At 43.7% G+C, this 22635-nt stretch overlaps 1 protein-coding gene across 1 annotated transcript in view; it reads left to right on the top strand.

Moving 5' to 3' along the window:
- LOC147911889 (NHS-like protein 2) overlaps positions 1–21695 on the top strand; it is a 106438-nt gene extending 84743 nt beyond the window's left edge. The window contains exons 3-4 of the mRNA XM_087426428.1: positions 12031–12099; positions 21670–21695. Of these exons, the coding sequence (XP_087282554.1) occupies positions 12031–12099; positions 21670–21695 (95 nt within the window). The remainder of the gene's footprint in view (positions 1–12030; positions 12100–21669) is intronic.
- Positions 21696–22635: the final 940 nt, after the last annotated feature.

The following is a 22635-nucleotide window of genomic DNA, read 5'->3' as shown; positions in this document are numbered from 1 at the left end:
CCCTTCATGAAGCCTTACTCCCCATAGTCTGCTAAGTCTGGCAGTCTCCAACAAGGGACCAAGGGGACCCCAGAGACACAGCACAGCTAGTGCTCTCCTGGCCCAAGAAATGCCAAAGGCACCTCTGGGACCACTGCTTTCCATGCATCCTCTGAGCCCTTTGGCCTAGTCTTTTTCCTGCCTCTACAACATACCATGCTCCCACCAAGAGTAATAGGAACTCAAACTTGTCAGAGTCATTCCAAGTTTGCCAAGCACTCCCCCATAGAATAGCTCTTCAGGAGGCAGGGGAGCCTGTTGGTTAAGAACAGACAGGCTCAGGGTCCAGACTGCCTGGCTTTGCCATTCCATAGCTGGGTGATCTTGGGCAAGCTACTCAGCCTCTATGCCTCAGTTTCCTCATCTGTAAAATGAGAATAATCAGTGTCTACATCTTAAGGTTGTTTCCAGATTAAATAAGCTAATATTTCAGCTCCCTAAAAGCAGAGATTTTTGGCTTTTATTCACTGCTATATCCCTAATGCCTACAGAGTGCCTGGCACTTAGTAGCGACTCAACAAATATTTATTGAATATATACAAAATGCTTAGAATGGGACCTGGCACTCAGTACACACAACAAATGTTAGTTGTTGTTGCTATCTTTCATATTCTCACAACAGTTCTAAGAAGAGCACTATGAATTTCATGCACATCAATTTTCTTCTTCCATGTAAGGTTCAAGTTCTGAGTCAAGGCACCAAAGGTAGGCAACAGATTTAAAACTGAAGGAGACAGTTTGGGCCACAGAGGGTTAGGAATGCAGCCCTCAGATCTGAGTAATAGCATCCATCCACCCATTCATTCTTTCACTCATCTATTCCACAAATATTTCACAAATACCCCAATGTGCCAGGCCCTGAGCTGGCAGCTGGGGATATACTAATGACAAGACAGATAAGGATTCTACATCTGAGGAGCTGAGATTCTAGTGGAAGGAGACAGGCAAAAGCAAGTAAAAACAAATAATTTTGAATAGTAGTAAACGCTATGAAGAAAATAAAGCAGTGTAAAGGGAGTGGCTGGGGTATGTATGTAGGAAGTGACATAGGAGCTTTTCTGGGGGTCTTGGTCTCAGGACAAGGGCCCCTGCCTTGAGTTGGTCCCCAATACCTTGTCAACACTACCTCATCATGCAAGGATTTATAAGCCATCTGCCCAAGGCAGGGGTCAGTTGCTAAGTGTAGCTCCCAGGGGTCTGTACATGGGGGTCTGGATGTGAGGGGCTGGAGAGAGAGGAACCGTGAACATGCAGTACCTGCATAGGAAGGTTCTGACATCAGTTGTCCCCTGGCAAAAGCTGTTGGTTGCACTAGGTGAAATGATGGTAGTGGCCTGAGAGCTTCCCCCGACGTCCTTCTGCACTCCTAGGGAGGAGGTGTCTGGCTAGTGCTTTCCTGCTCCATGCTCGTTCATGGTGCCACCTTCACACATGCAAACACCGCCTCATATTAAAGACAGCCAGGCACCATCACGTGCCGTCACAACCCTTGTCACACTGAGCGCCCTTATTCATTACATGTTTGGGCATCTCCAGAGTGTAATACAGAACTGACGCCTAATAAATGCTTATCGAATGAAAGAATAAATGGGTGCCTGTTTTTCCTTCTGCTTCCTCAACTGACTAGTCATTCCCACTCACGCATCAAGACAATTCAGACATCATCTTATCTCCTTATGTCCCACCTGGGGAGCTCTTGCTCCTCCTTACTTCCTCTGTGAAGCCTTCCTTGACCTCCCTAGGTAGGGTTGGTGCCTCCCGCCTCTGAGTGCTCTAGCACATTCTATTTCCCCTATCATAGCACTGATCGCTCTAGGGGTATTGTCTGCTACTGGTCTGTCACATCCTCTAACCTATAATTTTCTCAGTGACCAGGGCTGTTGTGTCAGCCCAGCACTAGCCCCTAGAGGGTGCTCAATAAATATTTGTAGAAGTAATGGAAAAAAACAGTAAATTGTTTGTCAGTTTTGCTTAGAGCATCCTAGGTAGTGGTGTGCTGGGGCTGGCTTATTGTGGCTGGTAAGAGCCAATTGTTAAATATTTAGGAAATTTGTGAGCCAATTGTTAACACAGCCATTGTTAAAAATTAAATTATATGAGGAAACAGAAGGTAAGCCGAAATTGAGGGACATTCTACCAAATACGTGACCAACTAAATAAAATATGGGATCCTGGATTGGATCCTAGAACAGAAAAAGGACTTTAGTGGAAAAACTAGTTAAATCCAAATAAATTTTGTACTTTAGTTAATAATGTTGTACCACGGTTAATTTCTCAGTTTTGATAAATGTTTTATAATTATGTAAGAGGTCAACATAAGGGGAAGTCGGGTGAAGGATATAGAGGAACTCTCTGTTCTGCTTTTGCAACTCTTCTCTAAGTCTAAAATTATCTCAAAATAAAAAATTAACTGTTAAAAATATTAAATTATATTAAAAACAAAAATCATAAGTACTAAGAATTCACCACTTCCTAATTATTTTACTATGATCTGTGCTCTTGAGCTGATTCACATCTATTGCCTCTGAATGGTGTGCTGAGCATCTTTTCCCACTCCGGGTTTGGTGATGTCACCTAGGTAGCTTGAAATAGGCCACAGTGGGAGTACTTACCTCGTGGAAATCTGAGAATGCTACAAATCAGGGTTTGGATTCTTGTTTTGTTCGTTGTGCTCTAGACTTAAGGAAGTAATGGAGATAATGTTAATAATGTACGGTGAACTTAAAAGTGTGTTGTGCCCATAGCTGTTACTTTGTGAAGAGCACACAAAAAGTGAGGAAATATGCTTCCAGTGCATGGAAACTATTATCTAATTCAGCAAAGAAGTTGTTCCAATTATTGATGAATTTGTCAAGTTCCAACACTTCTTCATTGTTGCACTTTCTTCTTATCATTAGCATAAATGAAATTATCAACCACCATCCATGCAGGAGCTACACTTGCTCTTCTATTGCAACTGTAGGTTGGCTATGGATATAAGAGTTCAACAAAATTGATGAAAGCATTATATGAAAATTGATTGACTATATGGAATTTGCAATACATAATCTTATATATTTCATTATTATTCATAAATTGTGTTTCATATTCTTATATAAGTAAATTTATATATACATATGTATATATATGCCTGCATTTTTTTTTGAGAGCCCATTGTTAAACATCTACCAGAGCACCACTGGTCCTACGTGTTAATTACTATTTCATCAAATGCGTTGATGGAAAGAAAAAAACATTGCTGGATACCTTCTCTGTGCCAGGCTGTGCTGTCTCTTTATGTTCATCATCTCAGTTGCTCTTCACCTCAACTCTGTGAAGTAAGTATTATGGACACCACTTATGAGGATGAGATGAGGATATTGAGGCTCAGAGAGGTTAAGTGACTAGACTAAGGCCAAGTAATTGGTATGTAGTGGAGCCAGGATTAAATCCTACATCTGTCTGAGTCCAAAGCTAGTTGTATGAGTTTTCTATTGCTGCTGTAACAAATTACCACAAACTTAGTGGCTTAAAGCAACACAGATGTATTATCTTACAGTTCTGGAGGTCAGAAGTCTGAAAAGGGTCTCACTGGACTAAAATCAAGGTGTTGGCAGGAATACATTCCTTCTGGAGGTTCTAGGGGAGAATCTGTTTCCTTGCCTTTTACAGTTTCTGGACACCACCTGCATTCCTTGGCTTTTGTCCCCTTCCTCCATCTTCAAAACCAGCAATGGCTGGTCGAGTCTTTCTCACATCCTATCTCTCTGACCTTGCTTCTGTCATCACATCTCCTTCTCTAACTCTGCCTCCCCTGCCTTCCTCTTTTACTTTATAAGGACCCTTGTGATTACATTGGGCCCACACAGAAAGTTCAGGAGAATGTCCCCATCTCAGGGTCAGTTGATTAGCAACCTTAATTCCATCTGCAAACCTTATTTCTGAACTTGCCATTTAACCTAACATACAAGTTCTGGGGATTTAGGATGTGGACATCTTTGGGAGAGCCATAATTCCACCTACCACACTTGTGCTTTTTCCATGACCCTTAACCAACTTGCCTCTTGTTTTGGTGGTTACATAATCCAATGCAAAGCCGACATTATTTTTCCCTGACACCTGCACGCCACATGTCCTCATGCTCTCCACTTTGGGGTAAGATGCCTTCTTTCCTTCAGTCACTCTCCCAGTCTGCCAGAGAGCCCTGTGGGAGAATGGTTTCTAATCCCTGGGGCTTTTAATTCTGGACATATATTTTACCTTTGCTCTTACTAAGGTGTTTTTAAAATAGTTTCCAGGATTTTTGTGGATTGCTGGCTTTTTCAAAGCTCCTGTTCATTTTTTCCTTTCACAGTGCTTGTATGGGGCCAGAGCCCCCATTTCCTACGTGGTAGGTCTCATTGTACTGTGGTTTACCCATTGTCACCTTCTGGACCTGTTTCTAGTCACCAGCCAGGATCGTGCATTAGTTTTTTGCTCTTCTCACAGAGTTTTACATTGCTGTATTCTAGAAAAGTCCCTGGACTTAACTAAAATATCCTTTTCTCATGCCTGTTGCTGAGGCATCTCTCTGTCTGTGTTTAATATTGCTCTCTGACTGGCTTTTCAGAATCAGACTCTCTAAGTAGTAATTCCTCATCTTCCCTTGTTTCCTCCATGCTGAGATCCTGATTCCGGTCACGAGAAACCTCCTCCACTGAGACCAACTGATGGCCAGAAGTTGCCCCTCCCCCCAGGAAGCCTTCGTAACAGCCAGACGCACCTCTTTGCTGCCTCTGAGCTCTGACTACAACCTTCCTGTTTCCCCTTCTATCCTTACCAAAAGCTCTTTGCCCTTCTCTTCTGCTTATCAGATTCATACCCACACTTTGGGGCCCAGTCTGAATCCTACCACCTTGAGGAAAACTTTCCAGATCATTCCAGCCCAAGAGACTCATGTCCTCCTCTAAGCACCTCCAGAACTTAGTGTCAGTAACACTTATTTTGACACTTTATCATCTACCATTATGGAGAGGTCACAAGATGGTGGCTGGTGGCCCGAATAATGCCCACAGATATGTTTTGTGTGGTTTGTTTCTTTTTTAAATTATTTGTTAACAGGTAACAATTAGTAATCTTTTCCTACAATCTGGATTTCTGGCTTCTTTGAAAAACAGAAAAGTCTAGTAATACTGGCTCTGTATTCCCACAGGACAATAGTTAGCTGAATTAGGGTGGTAGCTTCCCCTTTAGATGGAGCATGTTCTCTCCAGCTCACCACAGTCCCCACCACTCCAGCCTCCTTCACTCATTTATAGTACTTGCCTGGGTCCTAAAGGCATTCTGAAATTCTGAAATATTCCATGCTTGCCTAAATGTCCAGCTATATTACAGTCTCTTGGAGGAAAGAAACTTTATTTTGAATTTATTTTGTTTCTCCCTTCTGCTCTGTACATAGTAGATGCTTGATAAATATTGAAAGAATAAAGAATTTCCTGAAAGAGTGGTCATCCTCTAGATGATTCTAGAATGTGTAAAAATTTACTTTTACTACAAGATGAATCTTTATAAATGTAACATTTGTCGAGAAAGTACCATGTTCCTGACTCAGTGTTAGATGGCTCAGAACAACAGAGGAGGAAACTGATGCTCAGAGAACCTGTATAGTAGGGCTGGGGCTGTAGATCTGGTAGTTTCTGGAGTAAGGGCCAGCGCCTTAGTTCAATGAGGAAGCTTTCCTAAGCATCAGTGCTGGAAGCAGACAGGAGCTGCCCCTGGGGCTCTCCGGTGACGTTTGTCCACAAAATCTTAGAGTTGTTTTCTTTGGATAGAGATTGGGCATTTATGAAATGTCATTTCTGTGCTAGGCATTTATTGAATAACTCTGCACTTATTCATGGACTATCAGGAATTCTGGGCAGCCTACTGAAAGGATGAGGGAACTATAGATAGATGAGCCTAATTGTTGACGGGATTTGGAGCCCATTTGGTGAGTCACGTACACTTGAGAGAAGCGTCTGCTGACTGCCTTGTCCATATGTGCACAGAGATTGTGCCATTCCCTCATGCTGTCACTGGTGGTACTGACGTGTGGTGTGGGATGGGAAAACATGGAGAAATTATGCGTGTTTAATTGGGCAGCAGCAAGCAGAAAGGAATGTGAGAATACTGAAGACTCCCACTGGGGCAGAAATCTGGTGTCAAGTGTTGCCGAACAGCTGCAGGAAAATTTGTCTGGACCCTTGGATGCAGAGGTGGGTTTGCCAGACTTTGGTTCTGAGTAACTTTGAGGGCAAAGAGGTTGTACAGGAAGCAGATATGATGCATCTAGAAGCTTGACTCTGGAGTCTTTGTCTGCCTTCTTTGCCACCCTGTCCTCTCTAGCCACCACCAGTTCCAGCCATGGCTAGGAGAGGAGGGAGGTGGGAAGGCCTCAGCCCCAGGACCACGAGGTTCCTCCAGGCCTGATGTGTTCACAGGCCCTGCTTGGGGCCACCAAAATGCTCAGGTTCACCTGGGTGGGCTGAACCTCGGGGAAGGAGGAAGTTCCTGGGACAGTCCTAAAGGAGGCAAGACAGGTCAGGGTGGGGGTGGGGAAGGCAGGGCAGACACTCAGCTAAGGGCACATATAGGTGCTTTTATCCTTCAGACTCTATAGGAAGCATGGAATCGGAGCCTTGAAATCACCTAGAACTGAGTTCAAGCCCCTCCTCTATTCCTGCAAGTGTGGCCTTAAGCAAGTCACTTAATCTCTCCAAGCCTGAGTTTACTTCTCTCTGTGTGTGAGGAGTCATGGGGCGATATTTGTCTGGGGCCTGACCCATATTTCAAGAGATGGGAGCTGTGAGCTCTATAATAATGCAACTGAGCAATCAACTATCACATCGGTCACTATTTATTGTAGGCTTACTATGGGCTAGACACTATGCTAAGTCATTTAAAGTCATTATCTCTTTAATCCTTAAAAGAAGATAGAGAAATTGAGTTACAGAGAGTGAGAGTGACTCATGGAAGGTCATCCAGCTGGTAAATGACAGAACCAGCACATGCTCCATGCAGAGCAGTTCCAGAGCCAAACTTCTAACCAGAACCACCTGCCAAGTATTAGCCCCACTTCACATATGATAAAACTTGAAGTTTAGGAGGCACTTGCATCAGAGATAGAGCTTGGGGCTTTAGACTTCTGGCTCTGCTATTTAATATGCTGTGTGACCTTGGGGAAGTTACTCAACGTCTCCAAGCTTCAGTTTCCTGATTTGGAAAATGTCCGAGTCCAAAGCCTCTGGCAGCCTATACAGTGAGAAGTAGTATCCTGTGAGAGAAGGCAGAGGGGAGGAGCTCAGACTCTCCCGGAGACAGAGAATGAGAAGACATGGGTGTGACTGTGGCTTTATGAAGTAGAGGCGAGTCTGGAACGGAAACTTGCCAGAGTGAATATGCCTGGCTCGCACTACCCATTTAGCAGCTGGCCCGAGAGAGCCCAGATGGCCCAGGTGGGCAGGAGTATGGCCAGGCTCAGTCGGCACACCCACACAGTGAGCGGCTGTTGCCACCTAGGGGACAGGCAGTGACCAGGAGCCCAGGCTGCGGCTGTGGCTGTGGCTGCAGCTAAGCAGTACTGCACATTCCCCATCTCCTGCTGGTTTCCGGAGTGGAAAAGGGTGGCCAAGCCTTGCTCCGGGAGTGGGGAGGAGAGTGAGGAAAAGGAGCCGAGTGCTGCCTCTGGTTTGGGAGTTATAAATAAATCCATCTGGAAGTGTTTGGGGCTGTGGGAGCCTGAGGCCAGCCCCTGCAATTCAGGCCATGTGGCACATATTTCCATTCACACTAGACTCCCACCCCGCCCCCGCCAGTCCCAGGAGACTGTCTGATTGGCCCTCTCCGCTCTGGCCCCAAGCTGGGCAGGAACCTCTCAGGCCACAACTCTGCTTCTAGTCCCCGCCCCAACCCTCCTCTCCTCCCAGCCCACCTCCAGCAAGATCATGTCTGAGAAAGTGCTTTGAAAAGTTTCACGTGCTATTCAAGTGTTGATTGAATGAATGAATGAATTTTCCATTCAGCATTTAACTAGTAGTACGTTTACCTTGCTAGGAAGGGGCCCTGTGGTAGTTATGGAAGGTGTGGCATTCTTGACTTTTAGCCTCCATCTCGGGATCATCTTTACCCTACCTAGCTAGGGCGGGCCGAGGTACAAAGCCACTGCCCAAGTCTTGTTCATCTTTCTAGCCTCAGCACCAAGGGTAGTGGTCAGTAGGTGTTGGTTACATGAAGGAGTCAGTCAATTTATTAATTTAGCAAACACTTACTGCACACCCTTGTGTTCTGTGCACTTTGCCACGTGCTGGGAACAAAGTAGAAAACAAAACAGACAGAGTCCCTGCCCTCACTGAGCTCGTCGTCACAGTGTTTCTCAATGAGTGTACTCTTGGCACTCGGGTTGAGATCATTCTTTGCAGTGTGGGAAGAGCCTGTGCATTGCAGGATGGTTAACATCCTGATTCCTGGCCCTAAGTGCTACTAGTACCCTGGAGTCATTGCAGCAACAAGAAAGGCCTCTACATATTTCCAAATTTTTCCAGGGCCCAGGAGGACCTACCCCTGGCTGAGGGCCACCACTGAGGAACTTGACAGTGAGTGGGTGAAGGAAGGCCATCCCCAAGGTGTGAACAGGCTGAGTCCTCTAAGTCCACATATAAATTGGTGGTTTAGAACTGGGAAATCATGTTTGCCCTAGAAAGGTGTAAAATGATCCTTCAGTCCCTGAGTCAGGCCCCAGAAGCCCATAACGTAGCTGAGGTGCACAGTTCTCATGAGCTGGGTTAGGGCTGAGGCACAGGCACCACAATGGCAGTTTTGAACAAGCTCATGTGATGGTTACCTGAGAATGTCCAGAGAGAAGCCAGAAGCTGGTCCCAGGGGCAGATGAGAGGTCAGATCTCAAGACATGGATTTGGGGTAAATACACATTGAGGTGGAAGTTGAGGCCCAAGATCCATTAAGATTGTCAAGGGAGAAGGTACTGGAGAAAGGTGAAGAATGAATCCAGGATAAAGGCCAGAGATAGAGAAGTAGGCCCCAGAGGTATCTCTTCTCTGCCACTTCATTTCCATTCCCACGATCAACACTCTAGTTCTGGGCCTCACTTTGTGCCAAGACCATTGCAGCAGCCTCCTAACTGGCCTCTGTTCTTCTTCTGGTCTCTCTGCCTTCCAGAATTATCTTCTTAAAACACAGCTTTCCTCATGTCCCTTGCCAACATTCACCAGATCTGATCTCCTCATCCTTGTACTCTAACTCCCTGCAGTCCAGCTTCCCATCAACCTGGCACACCCTTGGTGAGCTGGCTCCAGATTCTCCTTCCAAGGCTTATTGTTGCTCATCTCCTAGAGCTTACCATCTGGCTACATAAAACCCCAAACACACACTACCGTTCCCTCCTCCATGCCCCCTCCTCCCCTGGGATGCCCTTTGACCCTCTCTCCATTTGGAAAAATACACTGAGGCTTCAAGGCTCAGTTCAAGTCTCCTCTTTTTTGTAAAGCTTTCCCTGGCCCCTCAGAGGCGAGCAGGCACTTTCCCACCTCTGCACCCCCCTCTTCAGCTCTTCATATACACCAGGGAGCTGTCTGTCTCTCCCACTAGAGTAGGAGTTCTCTGACGGCAGTAGCCATGTCTTGTTTTGCTTTGTAATCCAAACCTGTGAATGAACAGGAAAGTGGGCTTGGGGATGGGCTAGTATGACAGGGCAAGGAGGAAGTGGAATGGTTCCCCCTAAGCCTGACCATGGGTCCACTTGAGCCACTTTTAACTACTCTCTCCCCTCAAGCACTGTCTTTGAGTGAGGGTTCATGAAAGAGCTAGGAAAGAGAAGGGGAAAGATGGAGAGCCGATGCAAGGGACAGGCAGAGGGAGCAGTATGGAGCAGAGAGGAGAGGCTGAGAGGATGAGAGAGGAGAGAAGGAAGCAAAGGTCTGCATCAGCAGCTTGCATACATAAGGGATTGAAATAACCTGGAATGGAATAAGAAAAGATTTGGGATTCTGGAAGTGAAAGCAGCTGCTTAGGCAAGTCAGCTGAATGTACAGTTAATTAATAGGCATTAGTGCCCTTTGGTGCCAAGCTGTGCATGGAAACATGTCCTGCTGGGATCAAATGCCAGCTACCCAGGACGCCCATTTAGTAAAGAGCAGAAAACAGCATTGGCATGAAAGAGCTGGAGAATTCCTCAGAGAGCTCTTCTTAAGGTTCACCAGGGGCCACTGGAACCTCATAGTTGCCCCACACAACTGGCCTGGCTCTTGCCAAAGAAAAGTGGGCATGAGAAGAAAACCAACATGTAGTGAGAGGCTAGTATCCTGGAAGCCATGCCAGGTACGTTTTACACATGTGAGCTCATTTGATCCTTAATGCAACACTGTGAGGTAGGTATTGTCCCTATTTTACAGAATAGAAAATTGAAGTCCTGGGAGGGTTAAGAATCTTACCCAAGGGCACACAGCTTGAAAGCGTTGGATCCAAGATTCCAGTGCAGGTCATCCCCTCCTTGGTTGGCAGCAATTTGCTCCCTGGTCTTGCTGACTTTGGCTGTGGGGCTGATCTCTTTGGATTGATTTCTTTGAACATAAACAAAATACCATCAGTTTTTCCTGGCTCTGAAATGAGCCCTCAGAATCATGTGCTGTTCTCCACTTTCCAGCTGGGTGCCTTTGCTGGGGGTTCACGAATATAAAGCAACAGCCCTTATCCCAAGAATCAACGGTGTGCCCCCAAAAATGCCAGGGTGCTTTTGTTCCCAGAATATATTTCAGGCTGGGGCTTTCAGTGTATGGGGCCAAGTTTTCTATTTTCTCTTCCCTTCCAATGATCTGTCTATGGTTGATGGTTGCCTGCTTTCCCAGGCAAATTTTAAAATCCTTATCAAAATCATGGGATCTGAGATGTTGCCCACACTGTGTTCTGACTGCCCCTGGAACCCATCCCTCTCTGCTCAGTGGTTGATGGAGGGGATCTGTCTGCTGCCAGCCTGTGAGTGATGGTGAGCAGAGGACGGAAGGTATGGACAGGGCAGGTGTGGATAGTGTTTCCCAGAATTCTGGTGTGACATGGTTAGGCCAGCTCATGGAGGAGCCAATGGAGGTAGAGTGGCTGGAGCCAATTAGGGGGCAAAATGGCACCCAGCGTGACTCTCACAGAGTTGTGGCTTTAGGGCGGGGTTGGTTGGCTAGAAAATCCATGATGATAGTTTTCTGGAGTTGTTCTGGAGTCAGATATAGTCTGGGGAACTTTGGGGCTTGGCCTTTGGCCTAGAATTGTGTGTCTCACACAAGTGGTAGAGTATTAGGATTATCATGCTGAAATCTTATTGAATAACAACAGAATTTTCAGTGATACACAATGACAAGCAGCGTAACAAGTCTCTGGTCTTGGGTTTGGGCTTTTTCTCTGGTCATTTTAGTGAATAGGATTCTTCTGCACCCCCTTCAAAATCTATTATGAATCTGACCACTGCTCACCACCTCCATTGCTACCACTCTAATCTAAGCCACCATCCTCTCTTGCCTGTCACCAGTCTCCTAAAGTGATGCTGTTAAAACATAGTCTGAGTATGTCAGTCTTTTGTTCCACATCCTCCAATTGCTCCCCATCTCACTCATGTTAAAAGCCAAAGTCTTTCCGGTAGCCTGCAAAGCCCTCATAATCTGGCCTCCCTTACCTCCTTGACACTATCTCCTACAAATCCCTCCATCACGTCCTCCATTCCAGCCACACTAGTCTGATCATTCTTTAAGCTTTCCAGGCACATTTGTGCTTTGTACTTGCTTTTCCTTCTGCCTGGAATGCTTTTCCCCAGTGTATCAGTCAGGATCCTGGGAGATAGTGGTTGTGGGAACTGGGGAAGTGTTGCTGTATGGAGAGGGCCACCTAACAGGAGCTGAGCTCTTTGGTAAAGGGATGCATCCAACCCATGATGAACCTGCACAGAGAGAGCTGATGAAAAATCTCACTTTCTTTTTCCTTCTGATCTCCTTACAGGTGCCTCCCATTGGTCACACCTGACCCGAAGCCAGAGGACAAGGGAACCTCTTGATGCAGTCCATACAGGTCAGCCTACCAGGGCACAAAGCTGGATGGAGAAGGGTGGACAAGATCTGGAGGGGCAAATGGAAAATATCCAGAACCACTGGATAGCTTTGTAGCTGGCTCCCTCATTTCCTTCAGATCTCTACCGAAATGTTACCTTCTCACTGAGGCCTTCTCTGACCACCATTTCTAAAATTTCAACTCCCAGCACCCAACACCTTATATCTCCCTTCCATGCTATGTTTTTTTTTTAATTTTATTTTTTTTATTTTTTCCCCCAAAGCCCCAGCAGATAGTTGTATGTCATAGCTGCACATCCTTCTAGTTGCTGTATGTGGGACGCGGCCTCAGCATGGCCAGAGAAGCGGTGCGTCAGTGCACGCCTGGGATCTGAACCCGGGCCGCCAGCAGCGGAGCGCGCGCACTTAACCGCTAAGCCACGGGGCCGGCCCATGCTATGTTTTTTAATAGCACTTGATACCATCTAACATATAACTTGTTTATTTATCTTGCCTATTGTCTGCTTCCCCACTAAAATGGGAGCTCCATGAGGGCAGGGACTTTGTTTTATTCACTGCTATTATCAAAGCCTAGAATAATACCTGGCACATAGTAAGTGCTCAATAAATATATGGTGAATGAATGAATGAATGCACTCTCAGGGGCCACCCTAGAGTGAGTCTGCTCTCAGCCAGGCATAGCTGAGTGTAGGCATCTGATTGTTATTCATGCCTGCTGCTCTCAGTTTCCTCCAAAAAGGCTCAACTCCTGTCATGTTTTCAGGTCAAGAGGGTGGGGAGACCTATGCTGCCCCCAGAGTTGAAACTTGCGTAACAGTTTGTTGACTTGAACCTTATGGAAACTGTTGTTGCATTGATTAGCATGGGCTGAGCTTTGTGTGTTTTATAAGTTGTCAGCAGCAGTGGGTAGATTCATGGTCATGGGGACATTGGCCCTTCCAGGTGGTAATTTCATACCTCAAAGGTAGTGCGAGTGAGCCTGTTTCCAAATTAGGTAGGCTCCAGAGCCACTTCCTTGAGGATCAAGGGCAGGGGGCATAAGCTGGGCCCTCTGGCCACAGGGATGGTGACACAGGGATAGGTCAGATCAGGACAAGCAAAAGAGGTTTGAATTTCTAGAACACTATAGCTGTGTCCAGGATAATGTTTTTACTATACAAGTACCATATGAATATATTCTCATTGTGAAAAAAATCAAACAATCCAGCTACAGTTAAAATCCTCTTCCCTCCCCAACCCTGCTCCCCAGAGTAACCACTGTTATCAGGGTAGAGTGCCTTCTTCCAAATCTTTTTCTATGCATACAAAGTTTGGTTGTGTGTGGGTATTTAAAAATAAGTGGTATTTCACCATATATACTGATCTGTAACTTGCTTTTTTCACTGAGCAATATCTCTTGGAAGCTTTGCCATGTTAGGACACGTGGATCTAGCTCATTCTTTTTTTTTTTTATTGCAGTAACATTGATTTATAACATTTTATAAATTTCAGGTGTACATCATTATACTTCTATTTCTGCAGATTCCATCATGTTCACCACCCAAATACTAATTACAACCCATTACCACACACATGTGCCGAATTATCCCCTTCGCCCACCTCCCTCTCCCCTTCCCCTCTGGTAACCACCAATCCAATCTCTGTCTCTACGTGTTTGTTTGTTGTTGTTTTTATCTTCTACTTATGAGTGTGCATAAAGATACGTGCACCCCTGTGTTCATTGCAGCATTATTCACAATAGCCAAGACTTGGAAGCAACCTAAGTGCCCATCAAGGGACGAATGGATGAAGAAGATGTGGTATATATACACAAAGGAATACTACTCAGCCATAAGAAATGATGAAATCCAGCCATTTGTGACAACATAGATGGACATTGAGGGTATTATGCAAAGTGAAATAAATCAGAGGGAGAAGGTCAAATACCGTATGATCTCATTCTTTTTTAATTAAGCTTTTTATTTTGAGATAATTGTAGACTTACATACAGTTTGAAAAATAATAGAGAGATCCCATATACCCTTCACCCAGCTTCCCTCACTAGCAACCTCTTGCAAACCCTAGTACACTATCACAAGCAGGATAGTGACATTGAGAGAGTCAAGATACAGAACAGTTCCATCACCACAAGGATCCTTCAAGTTGCCCTTTCATAGCTACACCTGCTTTCCTCCCACCCCCACCCTCCCTTAACCTCTGGCAACTACTAACCTGTTCTCCATTCTAAAATTAGGTCATTTCAATAACGTTATGTAAATAGAGTCATACAGTATAAACCTTTAGGGATTGTTTGTTTACTTCAGCCAGCATAATTCTCTGGAGAGTCATCCAGGTTGTTGTGTGTATCAACAGTCTGTTCCTTTTTATTGCTGAGTAGTGTTCCATGGCTTGGATGTACCCCAGATAGTTTATCCATTCACCCGTTGATGGACATCTGGATTGTTTCCAGTTTTGGGCTGTTATAAATAAGGCTGCTATGAACAATCACGTAACAGGTTTTTATGTGGACTGAAGTTTTCATTTCTCTGGAATAAATGTCCAAGAGTGCAATTGCTGGGTCTATGGTAGTAGCAAGTTTAGCTTTTAAAGTAACTTGCCAAACTATTGTCCAGAAAGGCCATACCATTTTACCTTCCTACCAGCAACGTATGAGGGAATCCAGTTTCTTGGCCTCTTTACCAGCATTTGGTGTGGTCACTATTTTTTTTTATTTTAGCCATTCTGATAGGTGTGTAGTGATATCTTATTGTGGTTTTAATTTGCATTAAAATAGCAAGTGACTAAACATCTTCTCATGTGCTTATTTGTCATCCATATATCTTTTTCAGTGAATTGTCTATTCATGTCATGTTTTGATTGTCAAGTATAAGATCTAGCTCTAGATTCCAAACATTTTCCTTTTTCTAAAAATTTTATAGTTTTACATTTTACATTTAAATTTACAATGCATTTTTTCCAGATTTATTGAGATATACTTGACATATAGTGTTGTGTAAGTTTAAGGTGTACGACATGATGATTCGATAAACATATGTATTGCAAAATGATCACCACAATAACGTTAGCTTGTAATGCATTTTAAGTTGATTTTTTGTATAAAGTATGAGACAGGTTGTATTAATTCCAAGACTGCCATAACAAATTGCCATAAACTTGGTAGCTTAAAACAACAGAAATTTATTCTTCCATGGTTCTGGAGGCCAGAAGCCTGAAATCAAGGCATCAGCAGGGCCATGCTCCTTCTGGAGGCTCTAGGAAGGGATCCTTCCTTACCTCTTCCAGCTTCTGGTGGCTGTCGGCAGTCCTTGGCTTCCTTATCTTGTGGCCACATCACTACAATATCTGCCTCCATCTTCCCATCACCTTCTCTTCTGTGTGTGTCTTCTCCTCTGGGTGTCTATCTCATAAGGATATTTGTCATTGGATTTAGGGTCCACTTGAATAATCCAGAATAATCTCCTCATCTCAAAATCCTTGACTTAATTATATCTGCAAAGACCTGTTTTCCAAATAAAGTAACATTCGCAGGTTCTGGAGATAAGGACATGGACATATCTTTTGGGGGGCTACCATTCAACTCACTACACAGGTCAAGGTTCATTTTTTGCCTATGTCAGCTGCTCTAGGACCACTTGAAAGGCTATCTTTCTTCCATTGAATTGCTTTTGCACCTTTGTTGAAAATCAGTTGGGCATATTTGTGTGGGTCTATTTCTGGGTTCTCTACTCTGCTCCATTGCCTATCTATCCCTCCACAGGACCATACAGTCTTGATTATTGTAGCTACATAATAAATTTTGAAATTGGGTAGAGTGATTCCTCCCACTTTATTCTTCCTTTTCAAAATTGTTTTAGCTACTCCATTTCATTTGCCTTTCCATATATATTTTAGAATAAGCTTGTCTATGTCTGAAATATCCTTCAAGAATTTTGATAGGAAATGCAATAAACCTGTATATAAATTGGGGGAGAATTGACATCTTTACTATGCTGAGTCTTCTAATCCATGAATGTGGTATATTTCTCAATTTAGGTCTTCTTTGAATTCTTTCATCAGCATTTTGTAGTTTTGAGCATACAAGTCCTATACACGTTTTGTTACATTTAAGTATTTCATTTTGAGCAAATGTTATTGTATTTTTAATTTTGGTGTCCATTTGTTCATTGCTAGTATATAGAAATACAATTTATTTGTGTATGCTTATCTTGTATCATGCAACCTTGCTGAACTCACTTATTAGTTCTGGGAATTGTTTTGTGGTTCCTTGGGACATGACACCATTATGTCATCTCCAAAAATGGACAGTTTTATTTCTTCCTTTTCAATTTGTATGCCTTTCATTTCCTTTCCTTGCCTGACTGTACTGGCTAGAACTTTCAGCATTATGTTGAATTAGAGTATTGAGGGCAGACATCCTTGCCTTGTTCCCAATCTGAGGAGGAAAGCATTCAGTCCTTCAACATTAAGTTTAGTGTTAGCTAAAAGTTATTTGTAGATGCTCTTTTTCAAGTTGAAGAAATTCCTTTCTTTTCCTATCTCTGAGAGGTTTGTTTTTTTTTTTTATCATTAAGGGTGTTGGATTTTGTAAAGTGCTTTTCCTGCATTGATTGATATGATTGTGTGATTGTTCTTCTTTAGTCTGTTAATATGGTGGATTACATTGATTTATTTTCAGATATTGAAACTGTCTTGCACTCCTGGAATAGACCCCACTTGATAATGGTGTATAATTCTTCTTACATATTACTGAATTCTATTTGCTATGTTGTGTTGAGGAGTTTTGCTTCTATATTCTTGAAGGATATTGGTCTGTAGTTTTCTTTTTTTGTGTGTGACTGTCATTTGGTTTTGGCATCAAGATAAGACTAGCTTCATTTTGGGAAGCATTTTCTCTTGTATTTTCCGGAACAGATTGTGTAGAATTGGTGCTAATTCTTTAAATATTTCGCATAATTCTCCAGTGAAACCACGGTACCTGGAGATTTCTTTTTCGGGAGTTTTTAAATTATGAATTCAATTTTCTTAATAGTTATAGGGCCATTCAAATCATCTATTTTCTACTGATTGAGTTTTGGGAGTTTGTGTTTTTCAAGGAATTGGTTAGTTTCATCAAAATTCCCAAAGTGTGTAGAGTTGTTCTTAGTATTCCTTGATTATTCTTTTGATGTCTGAAGGGTCTGTAGTGATATTCATTTCATTCCTGATATTAGTAACTTGTTTTCTCTTTTTTTTTCTTTGTAAGTCTTGCTAGAGTTTGTCAATTTTACTGATTTTTTCAAAGAACCAGCTGTTTATTTCATTGATTTTTTTCTAATTGTTTTCCTGTTTTCAATTTAATTGATTTCTGCTCTTATTTTAATTTCCTTTCTTCTGTTTGCTTTGGCTTTATTTTGCTCTTCTTTTTCTAGTTTCTTAAGGTAGGAACTTAGGTTATTGACTTGAGACCTTTTCTCTTTTCTAGTGTAAGCATTTGATGCTATAAATTTCCCTTTAAACACTGCTTTAGTTGCATCCCACAAATTTTGCTATGTTGTATTTTCATTTTCATCCGGTTCAATGTATTTTTTAAATTTCTTTTGAGATTTCATCTTTGACCCAAGGATTATTTAGAAGTGTGCCATTTGGTTTTCAAGTGCTTAGATATTTTCCTGTTGTCTTTCTGTTATTATTGATTTCTAGTTTGATTCCATTGTGGTCTCAGAATACATTCCACTTTATTTCAATTGTTTTTTAATTTGTTGAGGTTTGTTTTATGGCACAGGATAGGGCCTAACATAGTCTGTTCCATGGGCACTTGAAAAGAATGTGTATTCCTCTGTTGTTGGAGTGTTCTGTAAATGTCAAATTAGATCCTGTTGGTTGAGGGTGTTGTTGAGTTCTTCTATATCCTTGCTGATTCTCTGTCTAGTGGGGCTATCCCAGCTCCCCACTCAGCCCTCTCTGACATCACTCCAATAGGGAGGTTTGGGGCACCTGGTTTCAGCTTAACAAGGGTGGAAGTCTACATTTTCAACCCTTCCTTTGCAGGTAGGGTTGGGGATGGGGCCACATTTTTTTCCCTGGGGTATTTGGCTGGAGTAGAGCAGTTATTGTCTAAAATTTTCTGTCTTGCTAGTCTACCTCCTTTTCTGGTCCTTTGGTTAGAGAAACAGGCTTTTTGTTTTTGTTTCTGTCTGCACTCATTGGTGTTTCCAGGTTGCAAGCTTTTTGAGCTACAACTCTGGGATATATGAGGCAAAACAGAAATCCAGGGAACTTACCACCATGTCATTCCTCGAGTCCTGAGGTCTCTTACTGGTGTACCTTCTTCTCTCCACCTTTCAGAGTATTTTTGTGCTTGTTTTATTTATAATGTTCAGGGGTTTTAGTTGTACTTAGTTTTTAGTTTTACTTAGTGGTAGGAATAGGGAAAAGTATACCTACTCCATCTTCCCAGAAGCAGAAGTCCTAACTTGTTCTTTTAAAATGTTACATAATTTTGCAGAGTATGTCTTTTATCAGAGTTTAACTATTTATCTATTTGATGAACTGAGGTTGTTTCTAAATTTTGATGGCTGATATTTCAATAAGCATCCATTCAATAAACATTTGTGTACATGTGCAAGAGTTTCTTTAGGATAAACACTGAGAAGTGGAGTTGCTGGATAATAGAGGATGTGCATTTTACATACTAATAAATGTCGCCAAATTCCTACTCATATTGGCTATACTCCACCAGCACTGTACGAGATTAGTAGTTTTGTTCACTTGCCTACCAACACTTGATATACTCAAACTTTTATTTACCAACATGATAGATGAAAGATGGTATCTGATGGTTGTTTCCATTTGCCTTTCCGTGATTACTAGAGGTTGAGCATTTTTTCAAATATCTATTGGCTATTTGTAACTCTCCTTTTGAATTGACTGACCATATACTTTGCTATATTTCTTTTGAGTTGTTTGCCTTTTTTATTGATTTATAGAAATTCTCTCTATATATATCAATTTTTTTCTCTAACATACATATCGCAAATAATATATTTCTCCCAGTTTATCATGTGTGTTTTAACTTTATTGATGGTGTCTTCTGTCTAAGAAATTTTTTTGATGTAGATTTATATTTATCAATCATTCCTTCGTGGATTTTGTATTGTGTATGTGTGTTGTTTAGAAAGGATTTCTCTACACCAAAGTCACAAATATATACATCTGCATATTTCTCATTCTGGCCATAGGTATGTTTTATTTTTTGTATTTAGTTGTTTGAGCTATCTGGAATGTGTGTGTGTGTGTGTGTGTGTGTTTGTCTAGTATGAGGTAAGGACATAATTGAGTTTTTTCTAGATGGAAAGGCAATTGTTCCAACACTATTGAATAGTCCATTCTTTCACCACTGGCTTGTAAATGCCACTTATGTTATTTAGTTAATATCTTTACATAAGTTGCTTTGGGAGCTCTCTGTTCTCTCTCACTCATTTGCTTGTCTATTTCTGTTCCAGTACCACACCCTATTAATTATTATAGATTTGATACCTTGTATAATAAATCATCCTTCATTGTCCTTTTTCCCCCCAAATTGTTTTAGCTCTTCTTGTACATATCCTCTTTCATATGAATGTTCAAATCAGTTTGTCAGGTTCTATGAAAAATTCCTGTAGAGATTTGATTGGGATGGCAATGAGTTTATAGATTAAGTTAAGGAGAATTGACATCTTTTCTCCTTTTCTCCACACAACTTTTCCTCCTACACGAAGAACACTGGGGCCCACAGGAAAGATGTTTAGGAGCTAAAGAACCCCCACAAGCCCCCCTCCACACACATGCACATGTTTGTTTCTATTTGTGAAAGCCTGCACTTCAGGCTCCCAGGGTAGATATTTATTAGAAATATGGGTTCTGGGCACTAGGTCTGTTGTTCAGTGGCACTCCCAAAGTGGGGGCAACTCCTTTTCCTGGTCAGAAAAAAAAAATAAAAAACTCCCAAAACTCTGGCTTGATAACATACTTTGTTGGACTTCAAGGAAGGGAGGAGTGGATGAAGTAGACAAGCAGCCCATGGCAACATTAGGAGACAGCGGGGTCATGATTTTCTATCCAGGAGAGCCCAGGATGATAGCAAGTATGAATGGTGAAGGATGAGAAGTACCAGGAATTGGGAGTGGCCCCCTATTCCATGCTGGTGTCTGTGGGTTGGAGTCCTGAGGAACTATGGAACCACCCATTCTCAGCAGGGTGCTCTCATTCATTAGGTCCATTTATGTAGGGTACATAGGGGAAGATGGGCTGGGTTGGTAGCTGGGCCTATTGGGCCTAATGTTCTGGATAGACCACAGAGTGGGTTTGGAAATGGATCTGCTACCTGTGGGTCACTGCTGACATAACACTCCTCAGTTCTGTGGAGTTTCTGTCTTGGTGGGTGGTGATGCCTAGATAATTTACCCTTGCATAAAAATGGCCCATTCTATCACAATAGAGCCATGCTCCTGCCCAGTGGCGTGTTCATTCAGTGTTCCTAGCTGGCAGCAGGTACTCACAGCCACTTGCACAGGTCTTGATGCCTGGCCTCAGGGTAGGGCTGCCTCGGGGCTGCCAGAGCAACTCAACCTACCGACTCAGGTGCTCCAGCAAACTACAGACCCAGAAGGATACTCAATAGCATGAGGAAGCCTTGGAGTTTAGCTGGAGCCCTCCAAACTTTTCCCAAGGAGGAAGCAGGGGCTGGTTTAGGGGTTCTTTGGCATGTGCAGATGCTGTCCAGGCAAGCAGCTCTGCCCTCACCTATGTTCCATCCAGCTGACAGGATGGACACTGCCCCCAAACATCTATACCCATCCCCCTCAGCCCCCCCCACACACACACACAAGGTCATGGTCTCCAAGGCAGGAGTGAGATCTGATCCACCAGCATCACTCCATGGATCTTAGCATCTAACAGGGACGACAGAACATCAATCTAATCAAGAAGGCAAAATCCATTGCAATAAATACCCTAGGAGAGGTACAAAGTGCTGTGTGGATTTTACTTACCCAACTTTTTAAAATCCAATCTATCATTAGATCTTTTCCCACCCCAATGTCTCTTGGGTCTGTACTTTTTTTTTCCCCCCCATTTTCATGACTCTGATTTAGACCCTTTTGAGCGCTACTGGACTACCTCAGATATCACTTCTCCGGTTTATTTTCCTTTGGTGCATCTTTCTAACTCAAAGCCCTGATGATGTCCTCTGCTCCATAATAAAACATCTTTACAGAACCAAGCCCAACACCCACCTGACTTTCTTCTTAAATGCCATTTATAGCTTTTCTTTTATTTCCAAAATGGTAAATGTTTAGTGCGTGACTTTCAAGGTCCCATATGACGTGGTTCAACCTTCCCTTCCTGTGTATGTGAGAGAGGTTTTGTGTGTGTGTGTGTGTGTGTGTGTGTGTGTCAGGGGTGGGGGGGGCGGCGGTTAGGAGGACGATGCAGCTTGATGCTTTGGAAAGCACACCTTGAATTCTGGAGTCAGAGATAACTGGTTAATCTAGTCCCTGCTCTGCTTCTTAGCTGCTTGACCCTGGCCCTCACTTCACTTTTCTCTCGCCCTCAGTTTCCCACTCTGTTAAGGCGGTGTAACAAAACGACCCATATTTGAGGTTAGTGGTGAAGACTCAGTGACAGTGGAGGTGAGCGGGGCTCCCAGCGCCAGAAGCTTCCACGGTGCGAGGGTTCAGTCAGGACGAGGCACGGGCTGGCGGAGCAAGTGCTGCCGGGTGGCTGCCGTCGGGGGCCGCCAAGGGGCTGCTTTTCGTGCTCAGAGCAACTCCGCGCGTCTTGGTGCGTCACCAGGCGCGTGCGAAGGCAGCGAGCCTGCGGATGAGTCACGGTTGCCGAGCACTTCCGGAACAGGAGGCTCCTTGGACGCCGCCCGGCCCCCGCCTGCGTTCCTCTCCTGCCCCGCAGAGAGGCTGAGCCAGCCCTGTGCCCGACAGAGGGCGCTGCAGTGCAGCCGCTCCAGCTGCCAAAGGCGGGAGCTACCTCTGGCTCAGAGGGAAAGATCTCGGGGCCCAGGGTTGGGGGTGGGTGGGGAAATGTCCCTGCAGTCCCAGTGGTGGTTTTGTTTTTAACACAGAAATGAAATGTACCTCAAAATGATCAGTCCATGTGCAGAGTGATGGGGCCAGCAGGGCCCTACTGGAGAGTGCCTCTTCTTGCTCCAAGCTTTTTAGCAGGGATGTTGGAAGCTAGCGACTTCCCCACTCTTCCCAGAGAGGGTCCCTGAGAGAGTGGAGCGCCCCTTTCCAAAACAGATCTGCGTAGGGGACCCAGTCCTTGATCTTCTCCCCTCTGACCTTTCCCACCTGAGGTGATGGAGGTTACAAAGATTTGGGCTGACTGCAATGGAGGGCGAAAGAAAGGGCTCTAGCTATCAGGGGACCAGGGTGTCAGTGCCAGCACCATCTCGAGGTTGCTTTGTGACCTTGGCCATTTCATTATTTATTCATTCAGAAAACATTCACTGTGTCCACAAGGCTCTGACTGTAGGGGGAAGGGAGGAGGCCAAAGCTGGGAACAA

Source organism: Ceratotherium simum, chromosome X (assembly GCF_057802395.1).
Source record: "Ceratotherium simum simum isolate JZ-2026a chromosome X, ASM5780239v1, whole genome shotgun sequence".
NCBI lineage: Eukaryota > Metazoa > Chordata > Mammalia > Perissodactyla > Rhinocerotidae > Ceratotherium > Ceratotherium simum.
The sequence above is the reverse complement of the archived record's forward strand: the minus strand, read 5'-3'. Positions and strand labels throughout refer to the sequence as shown.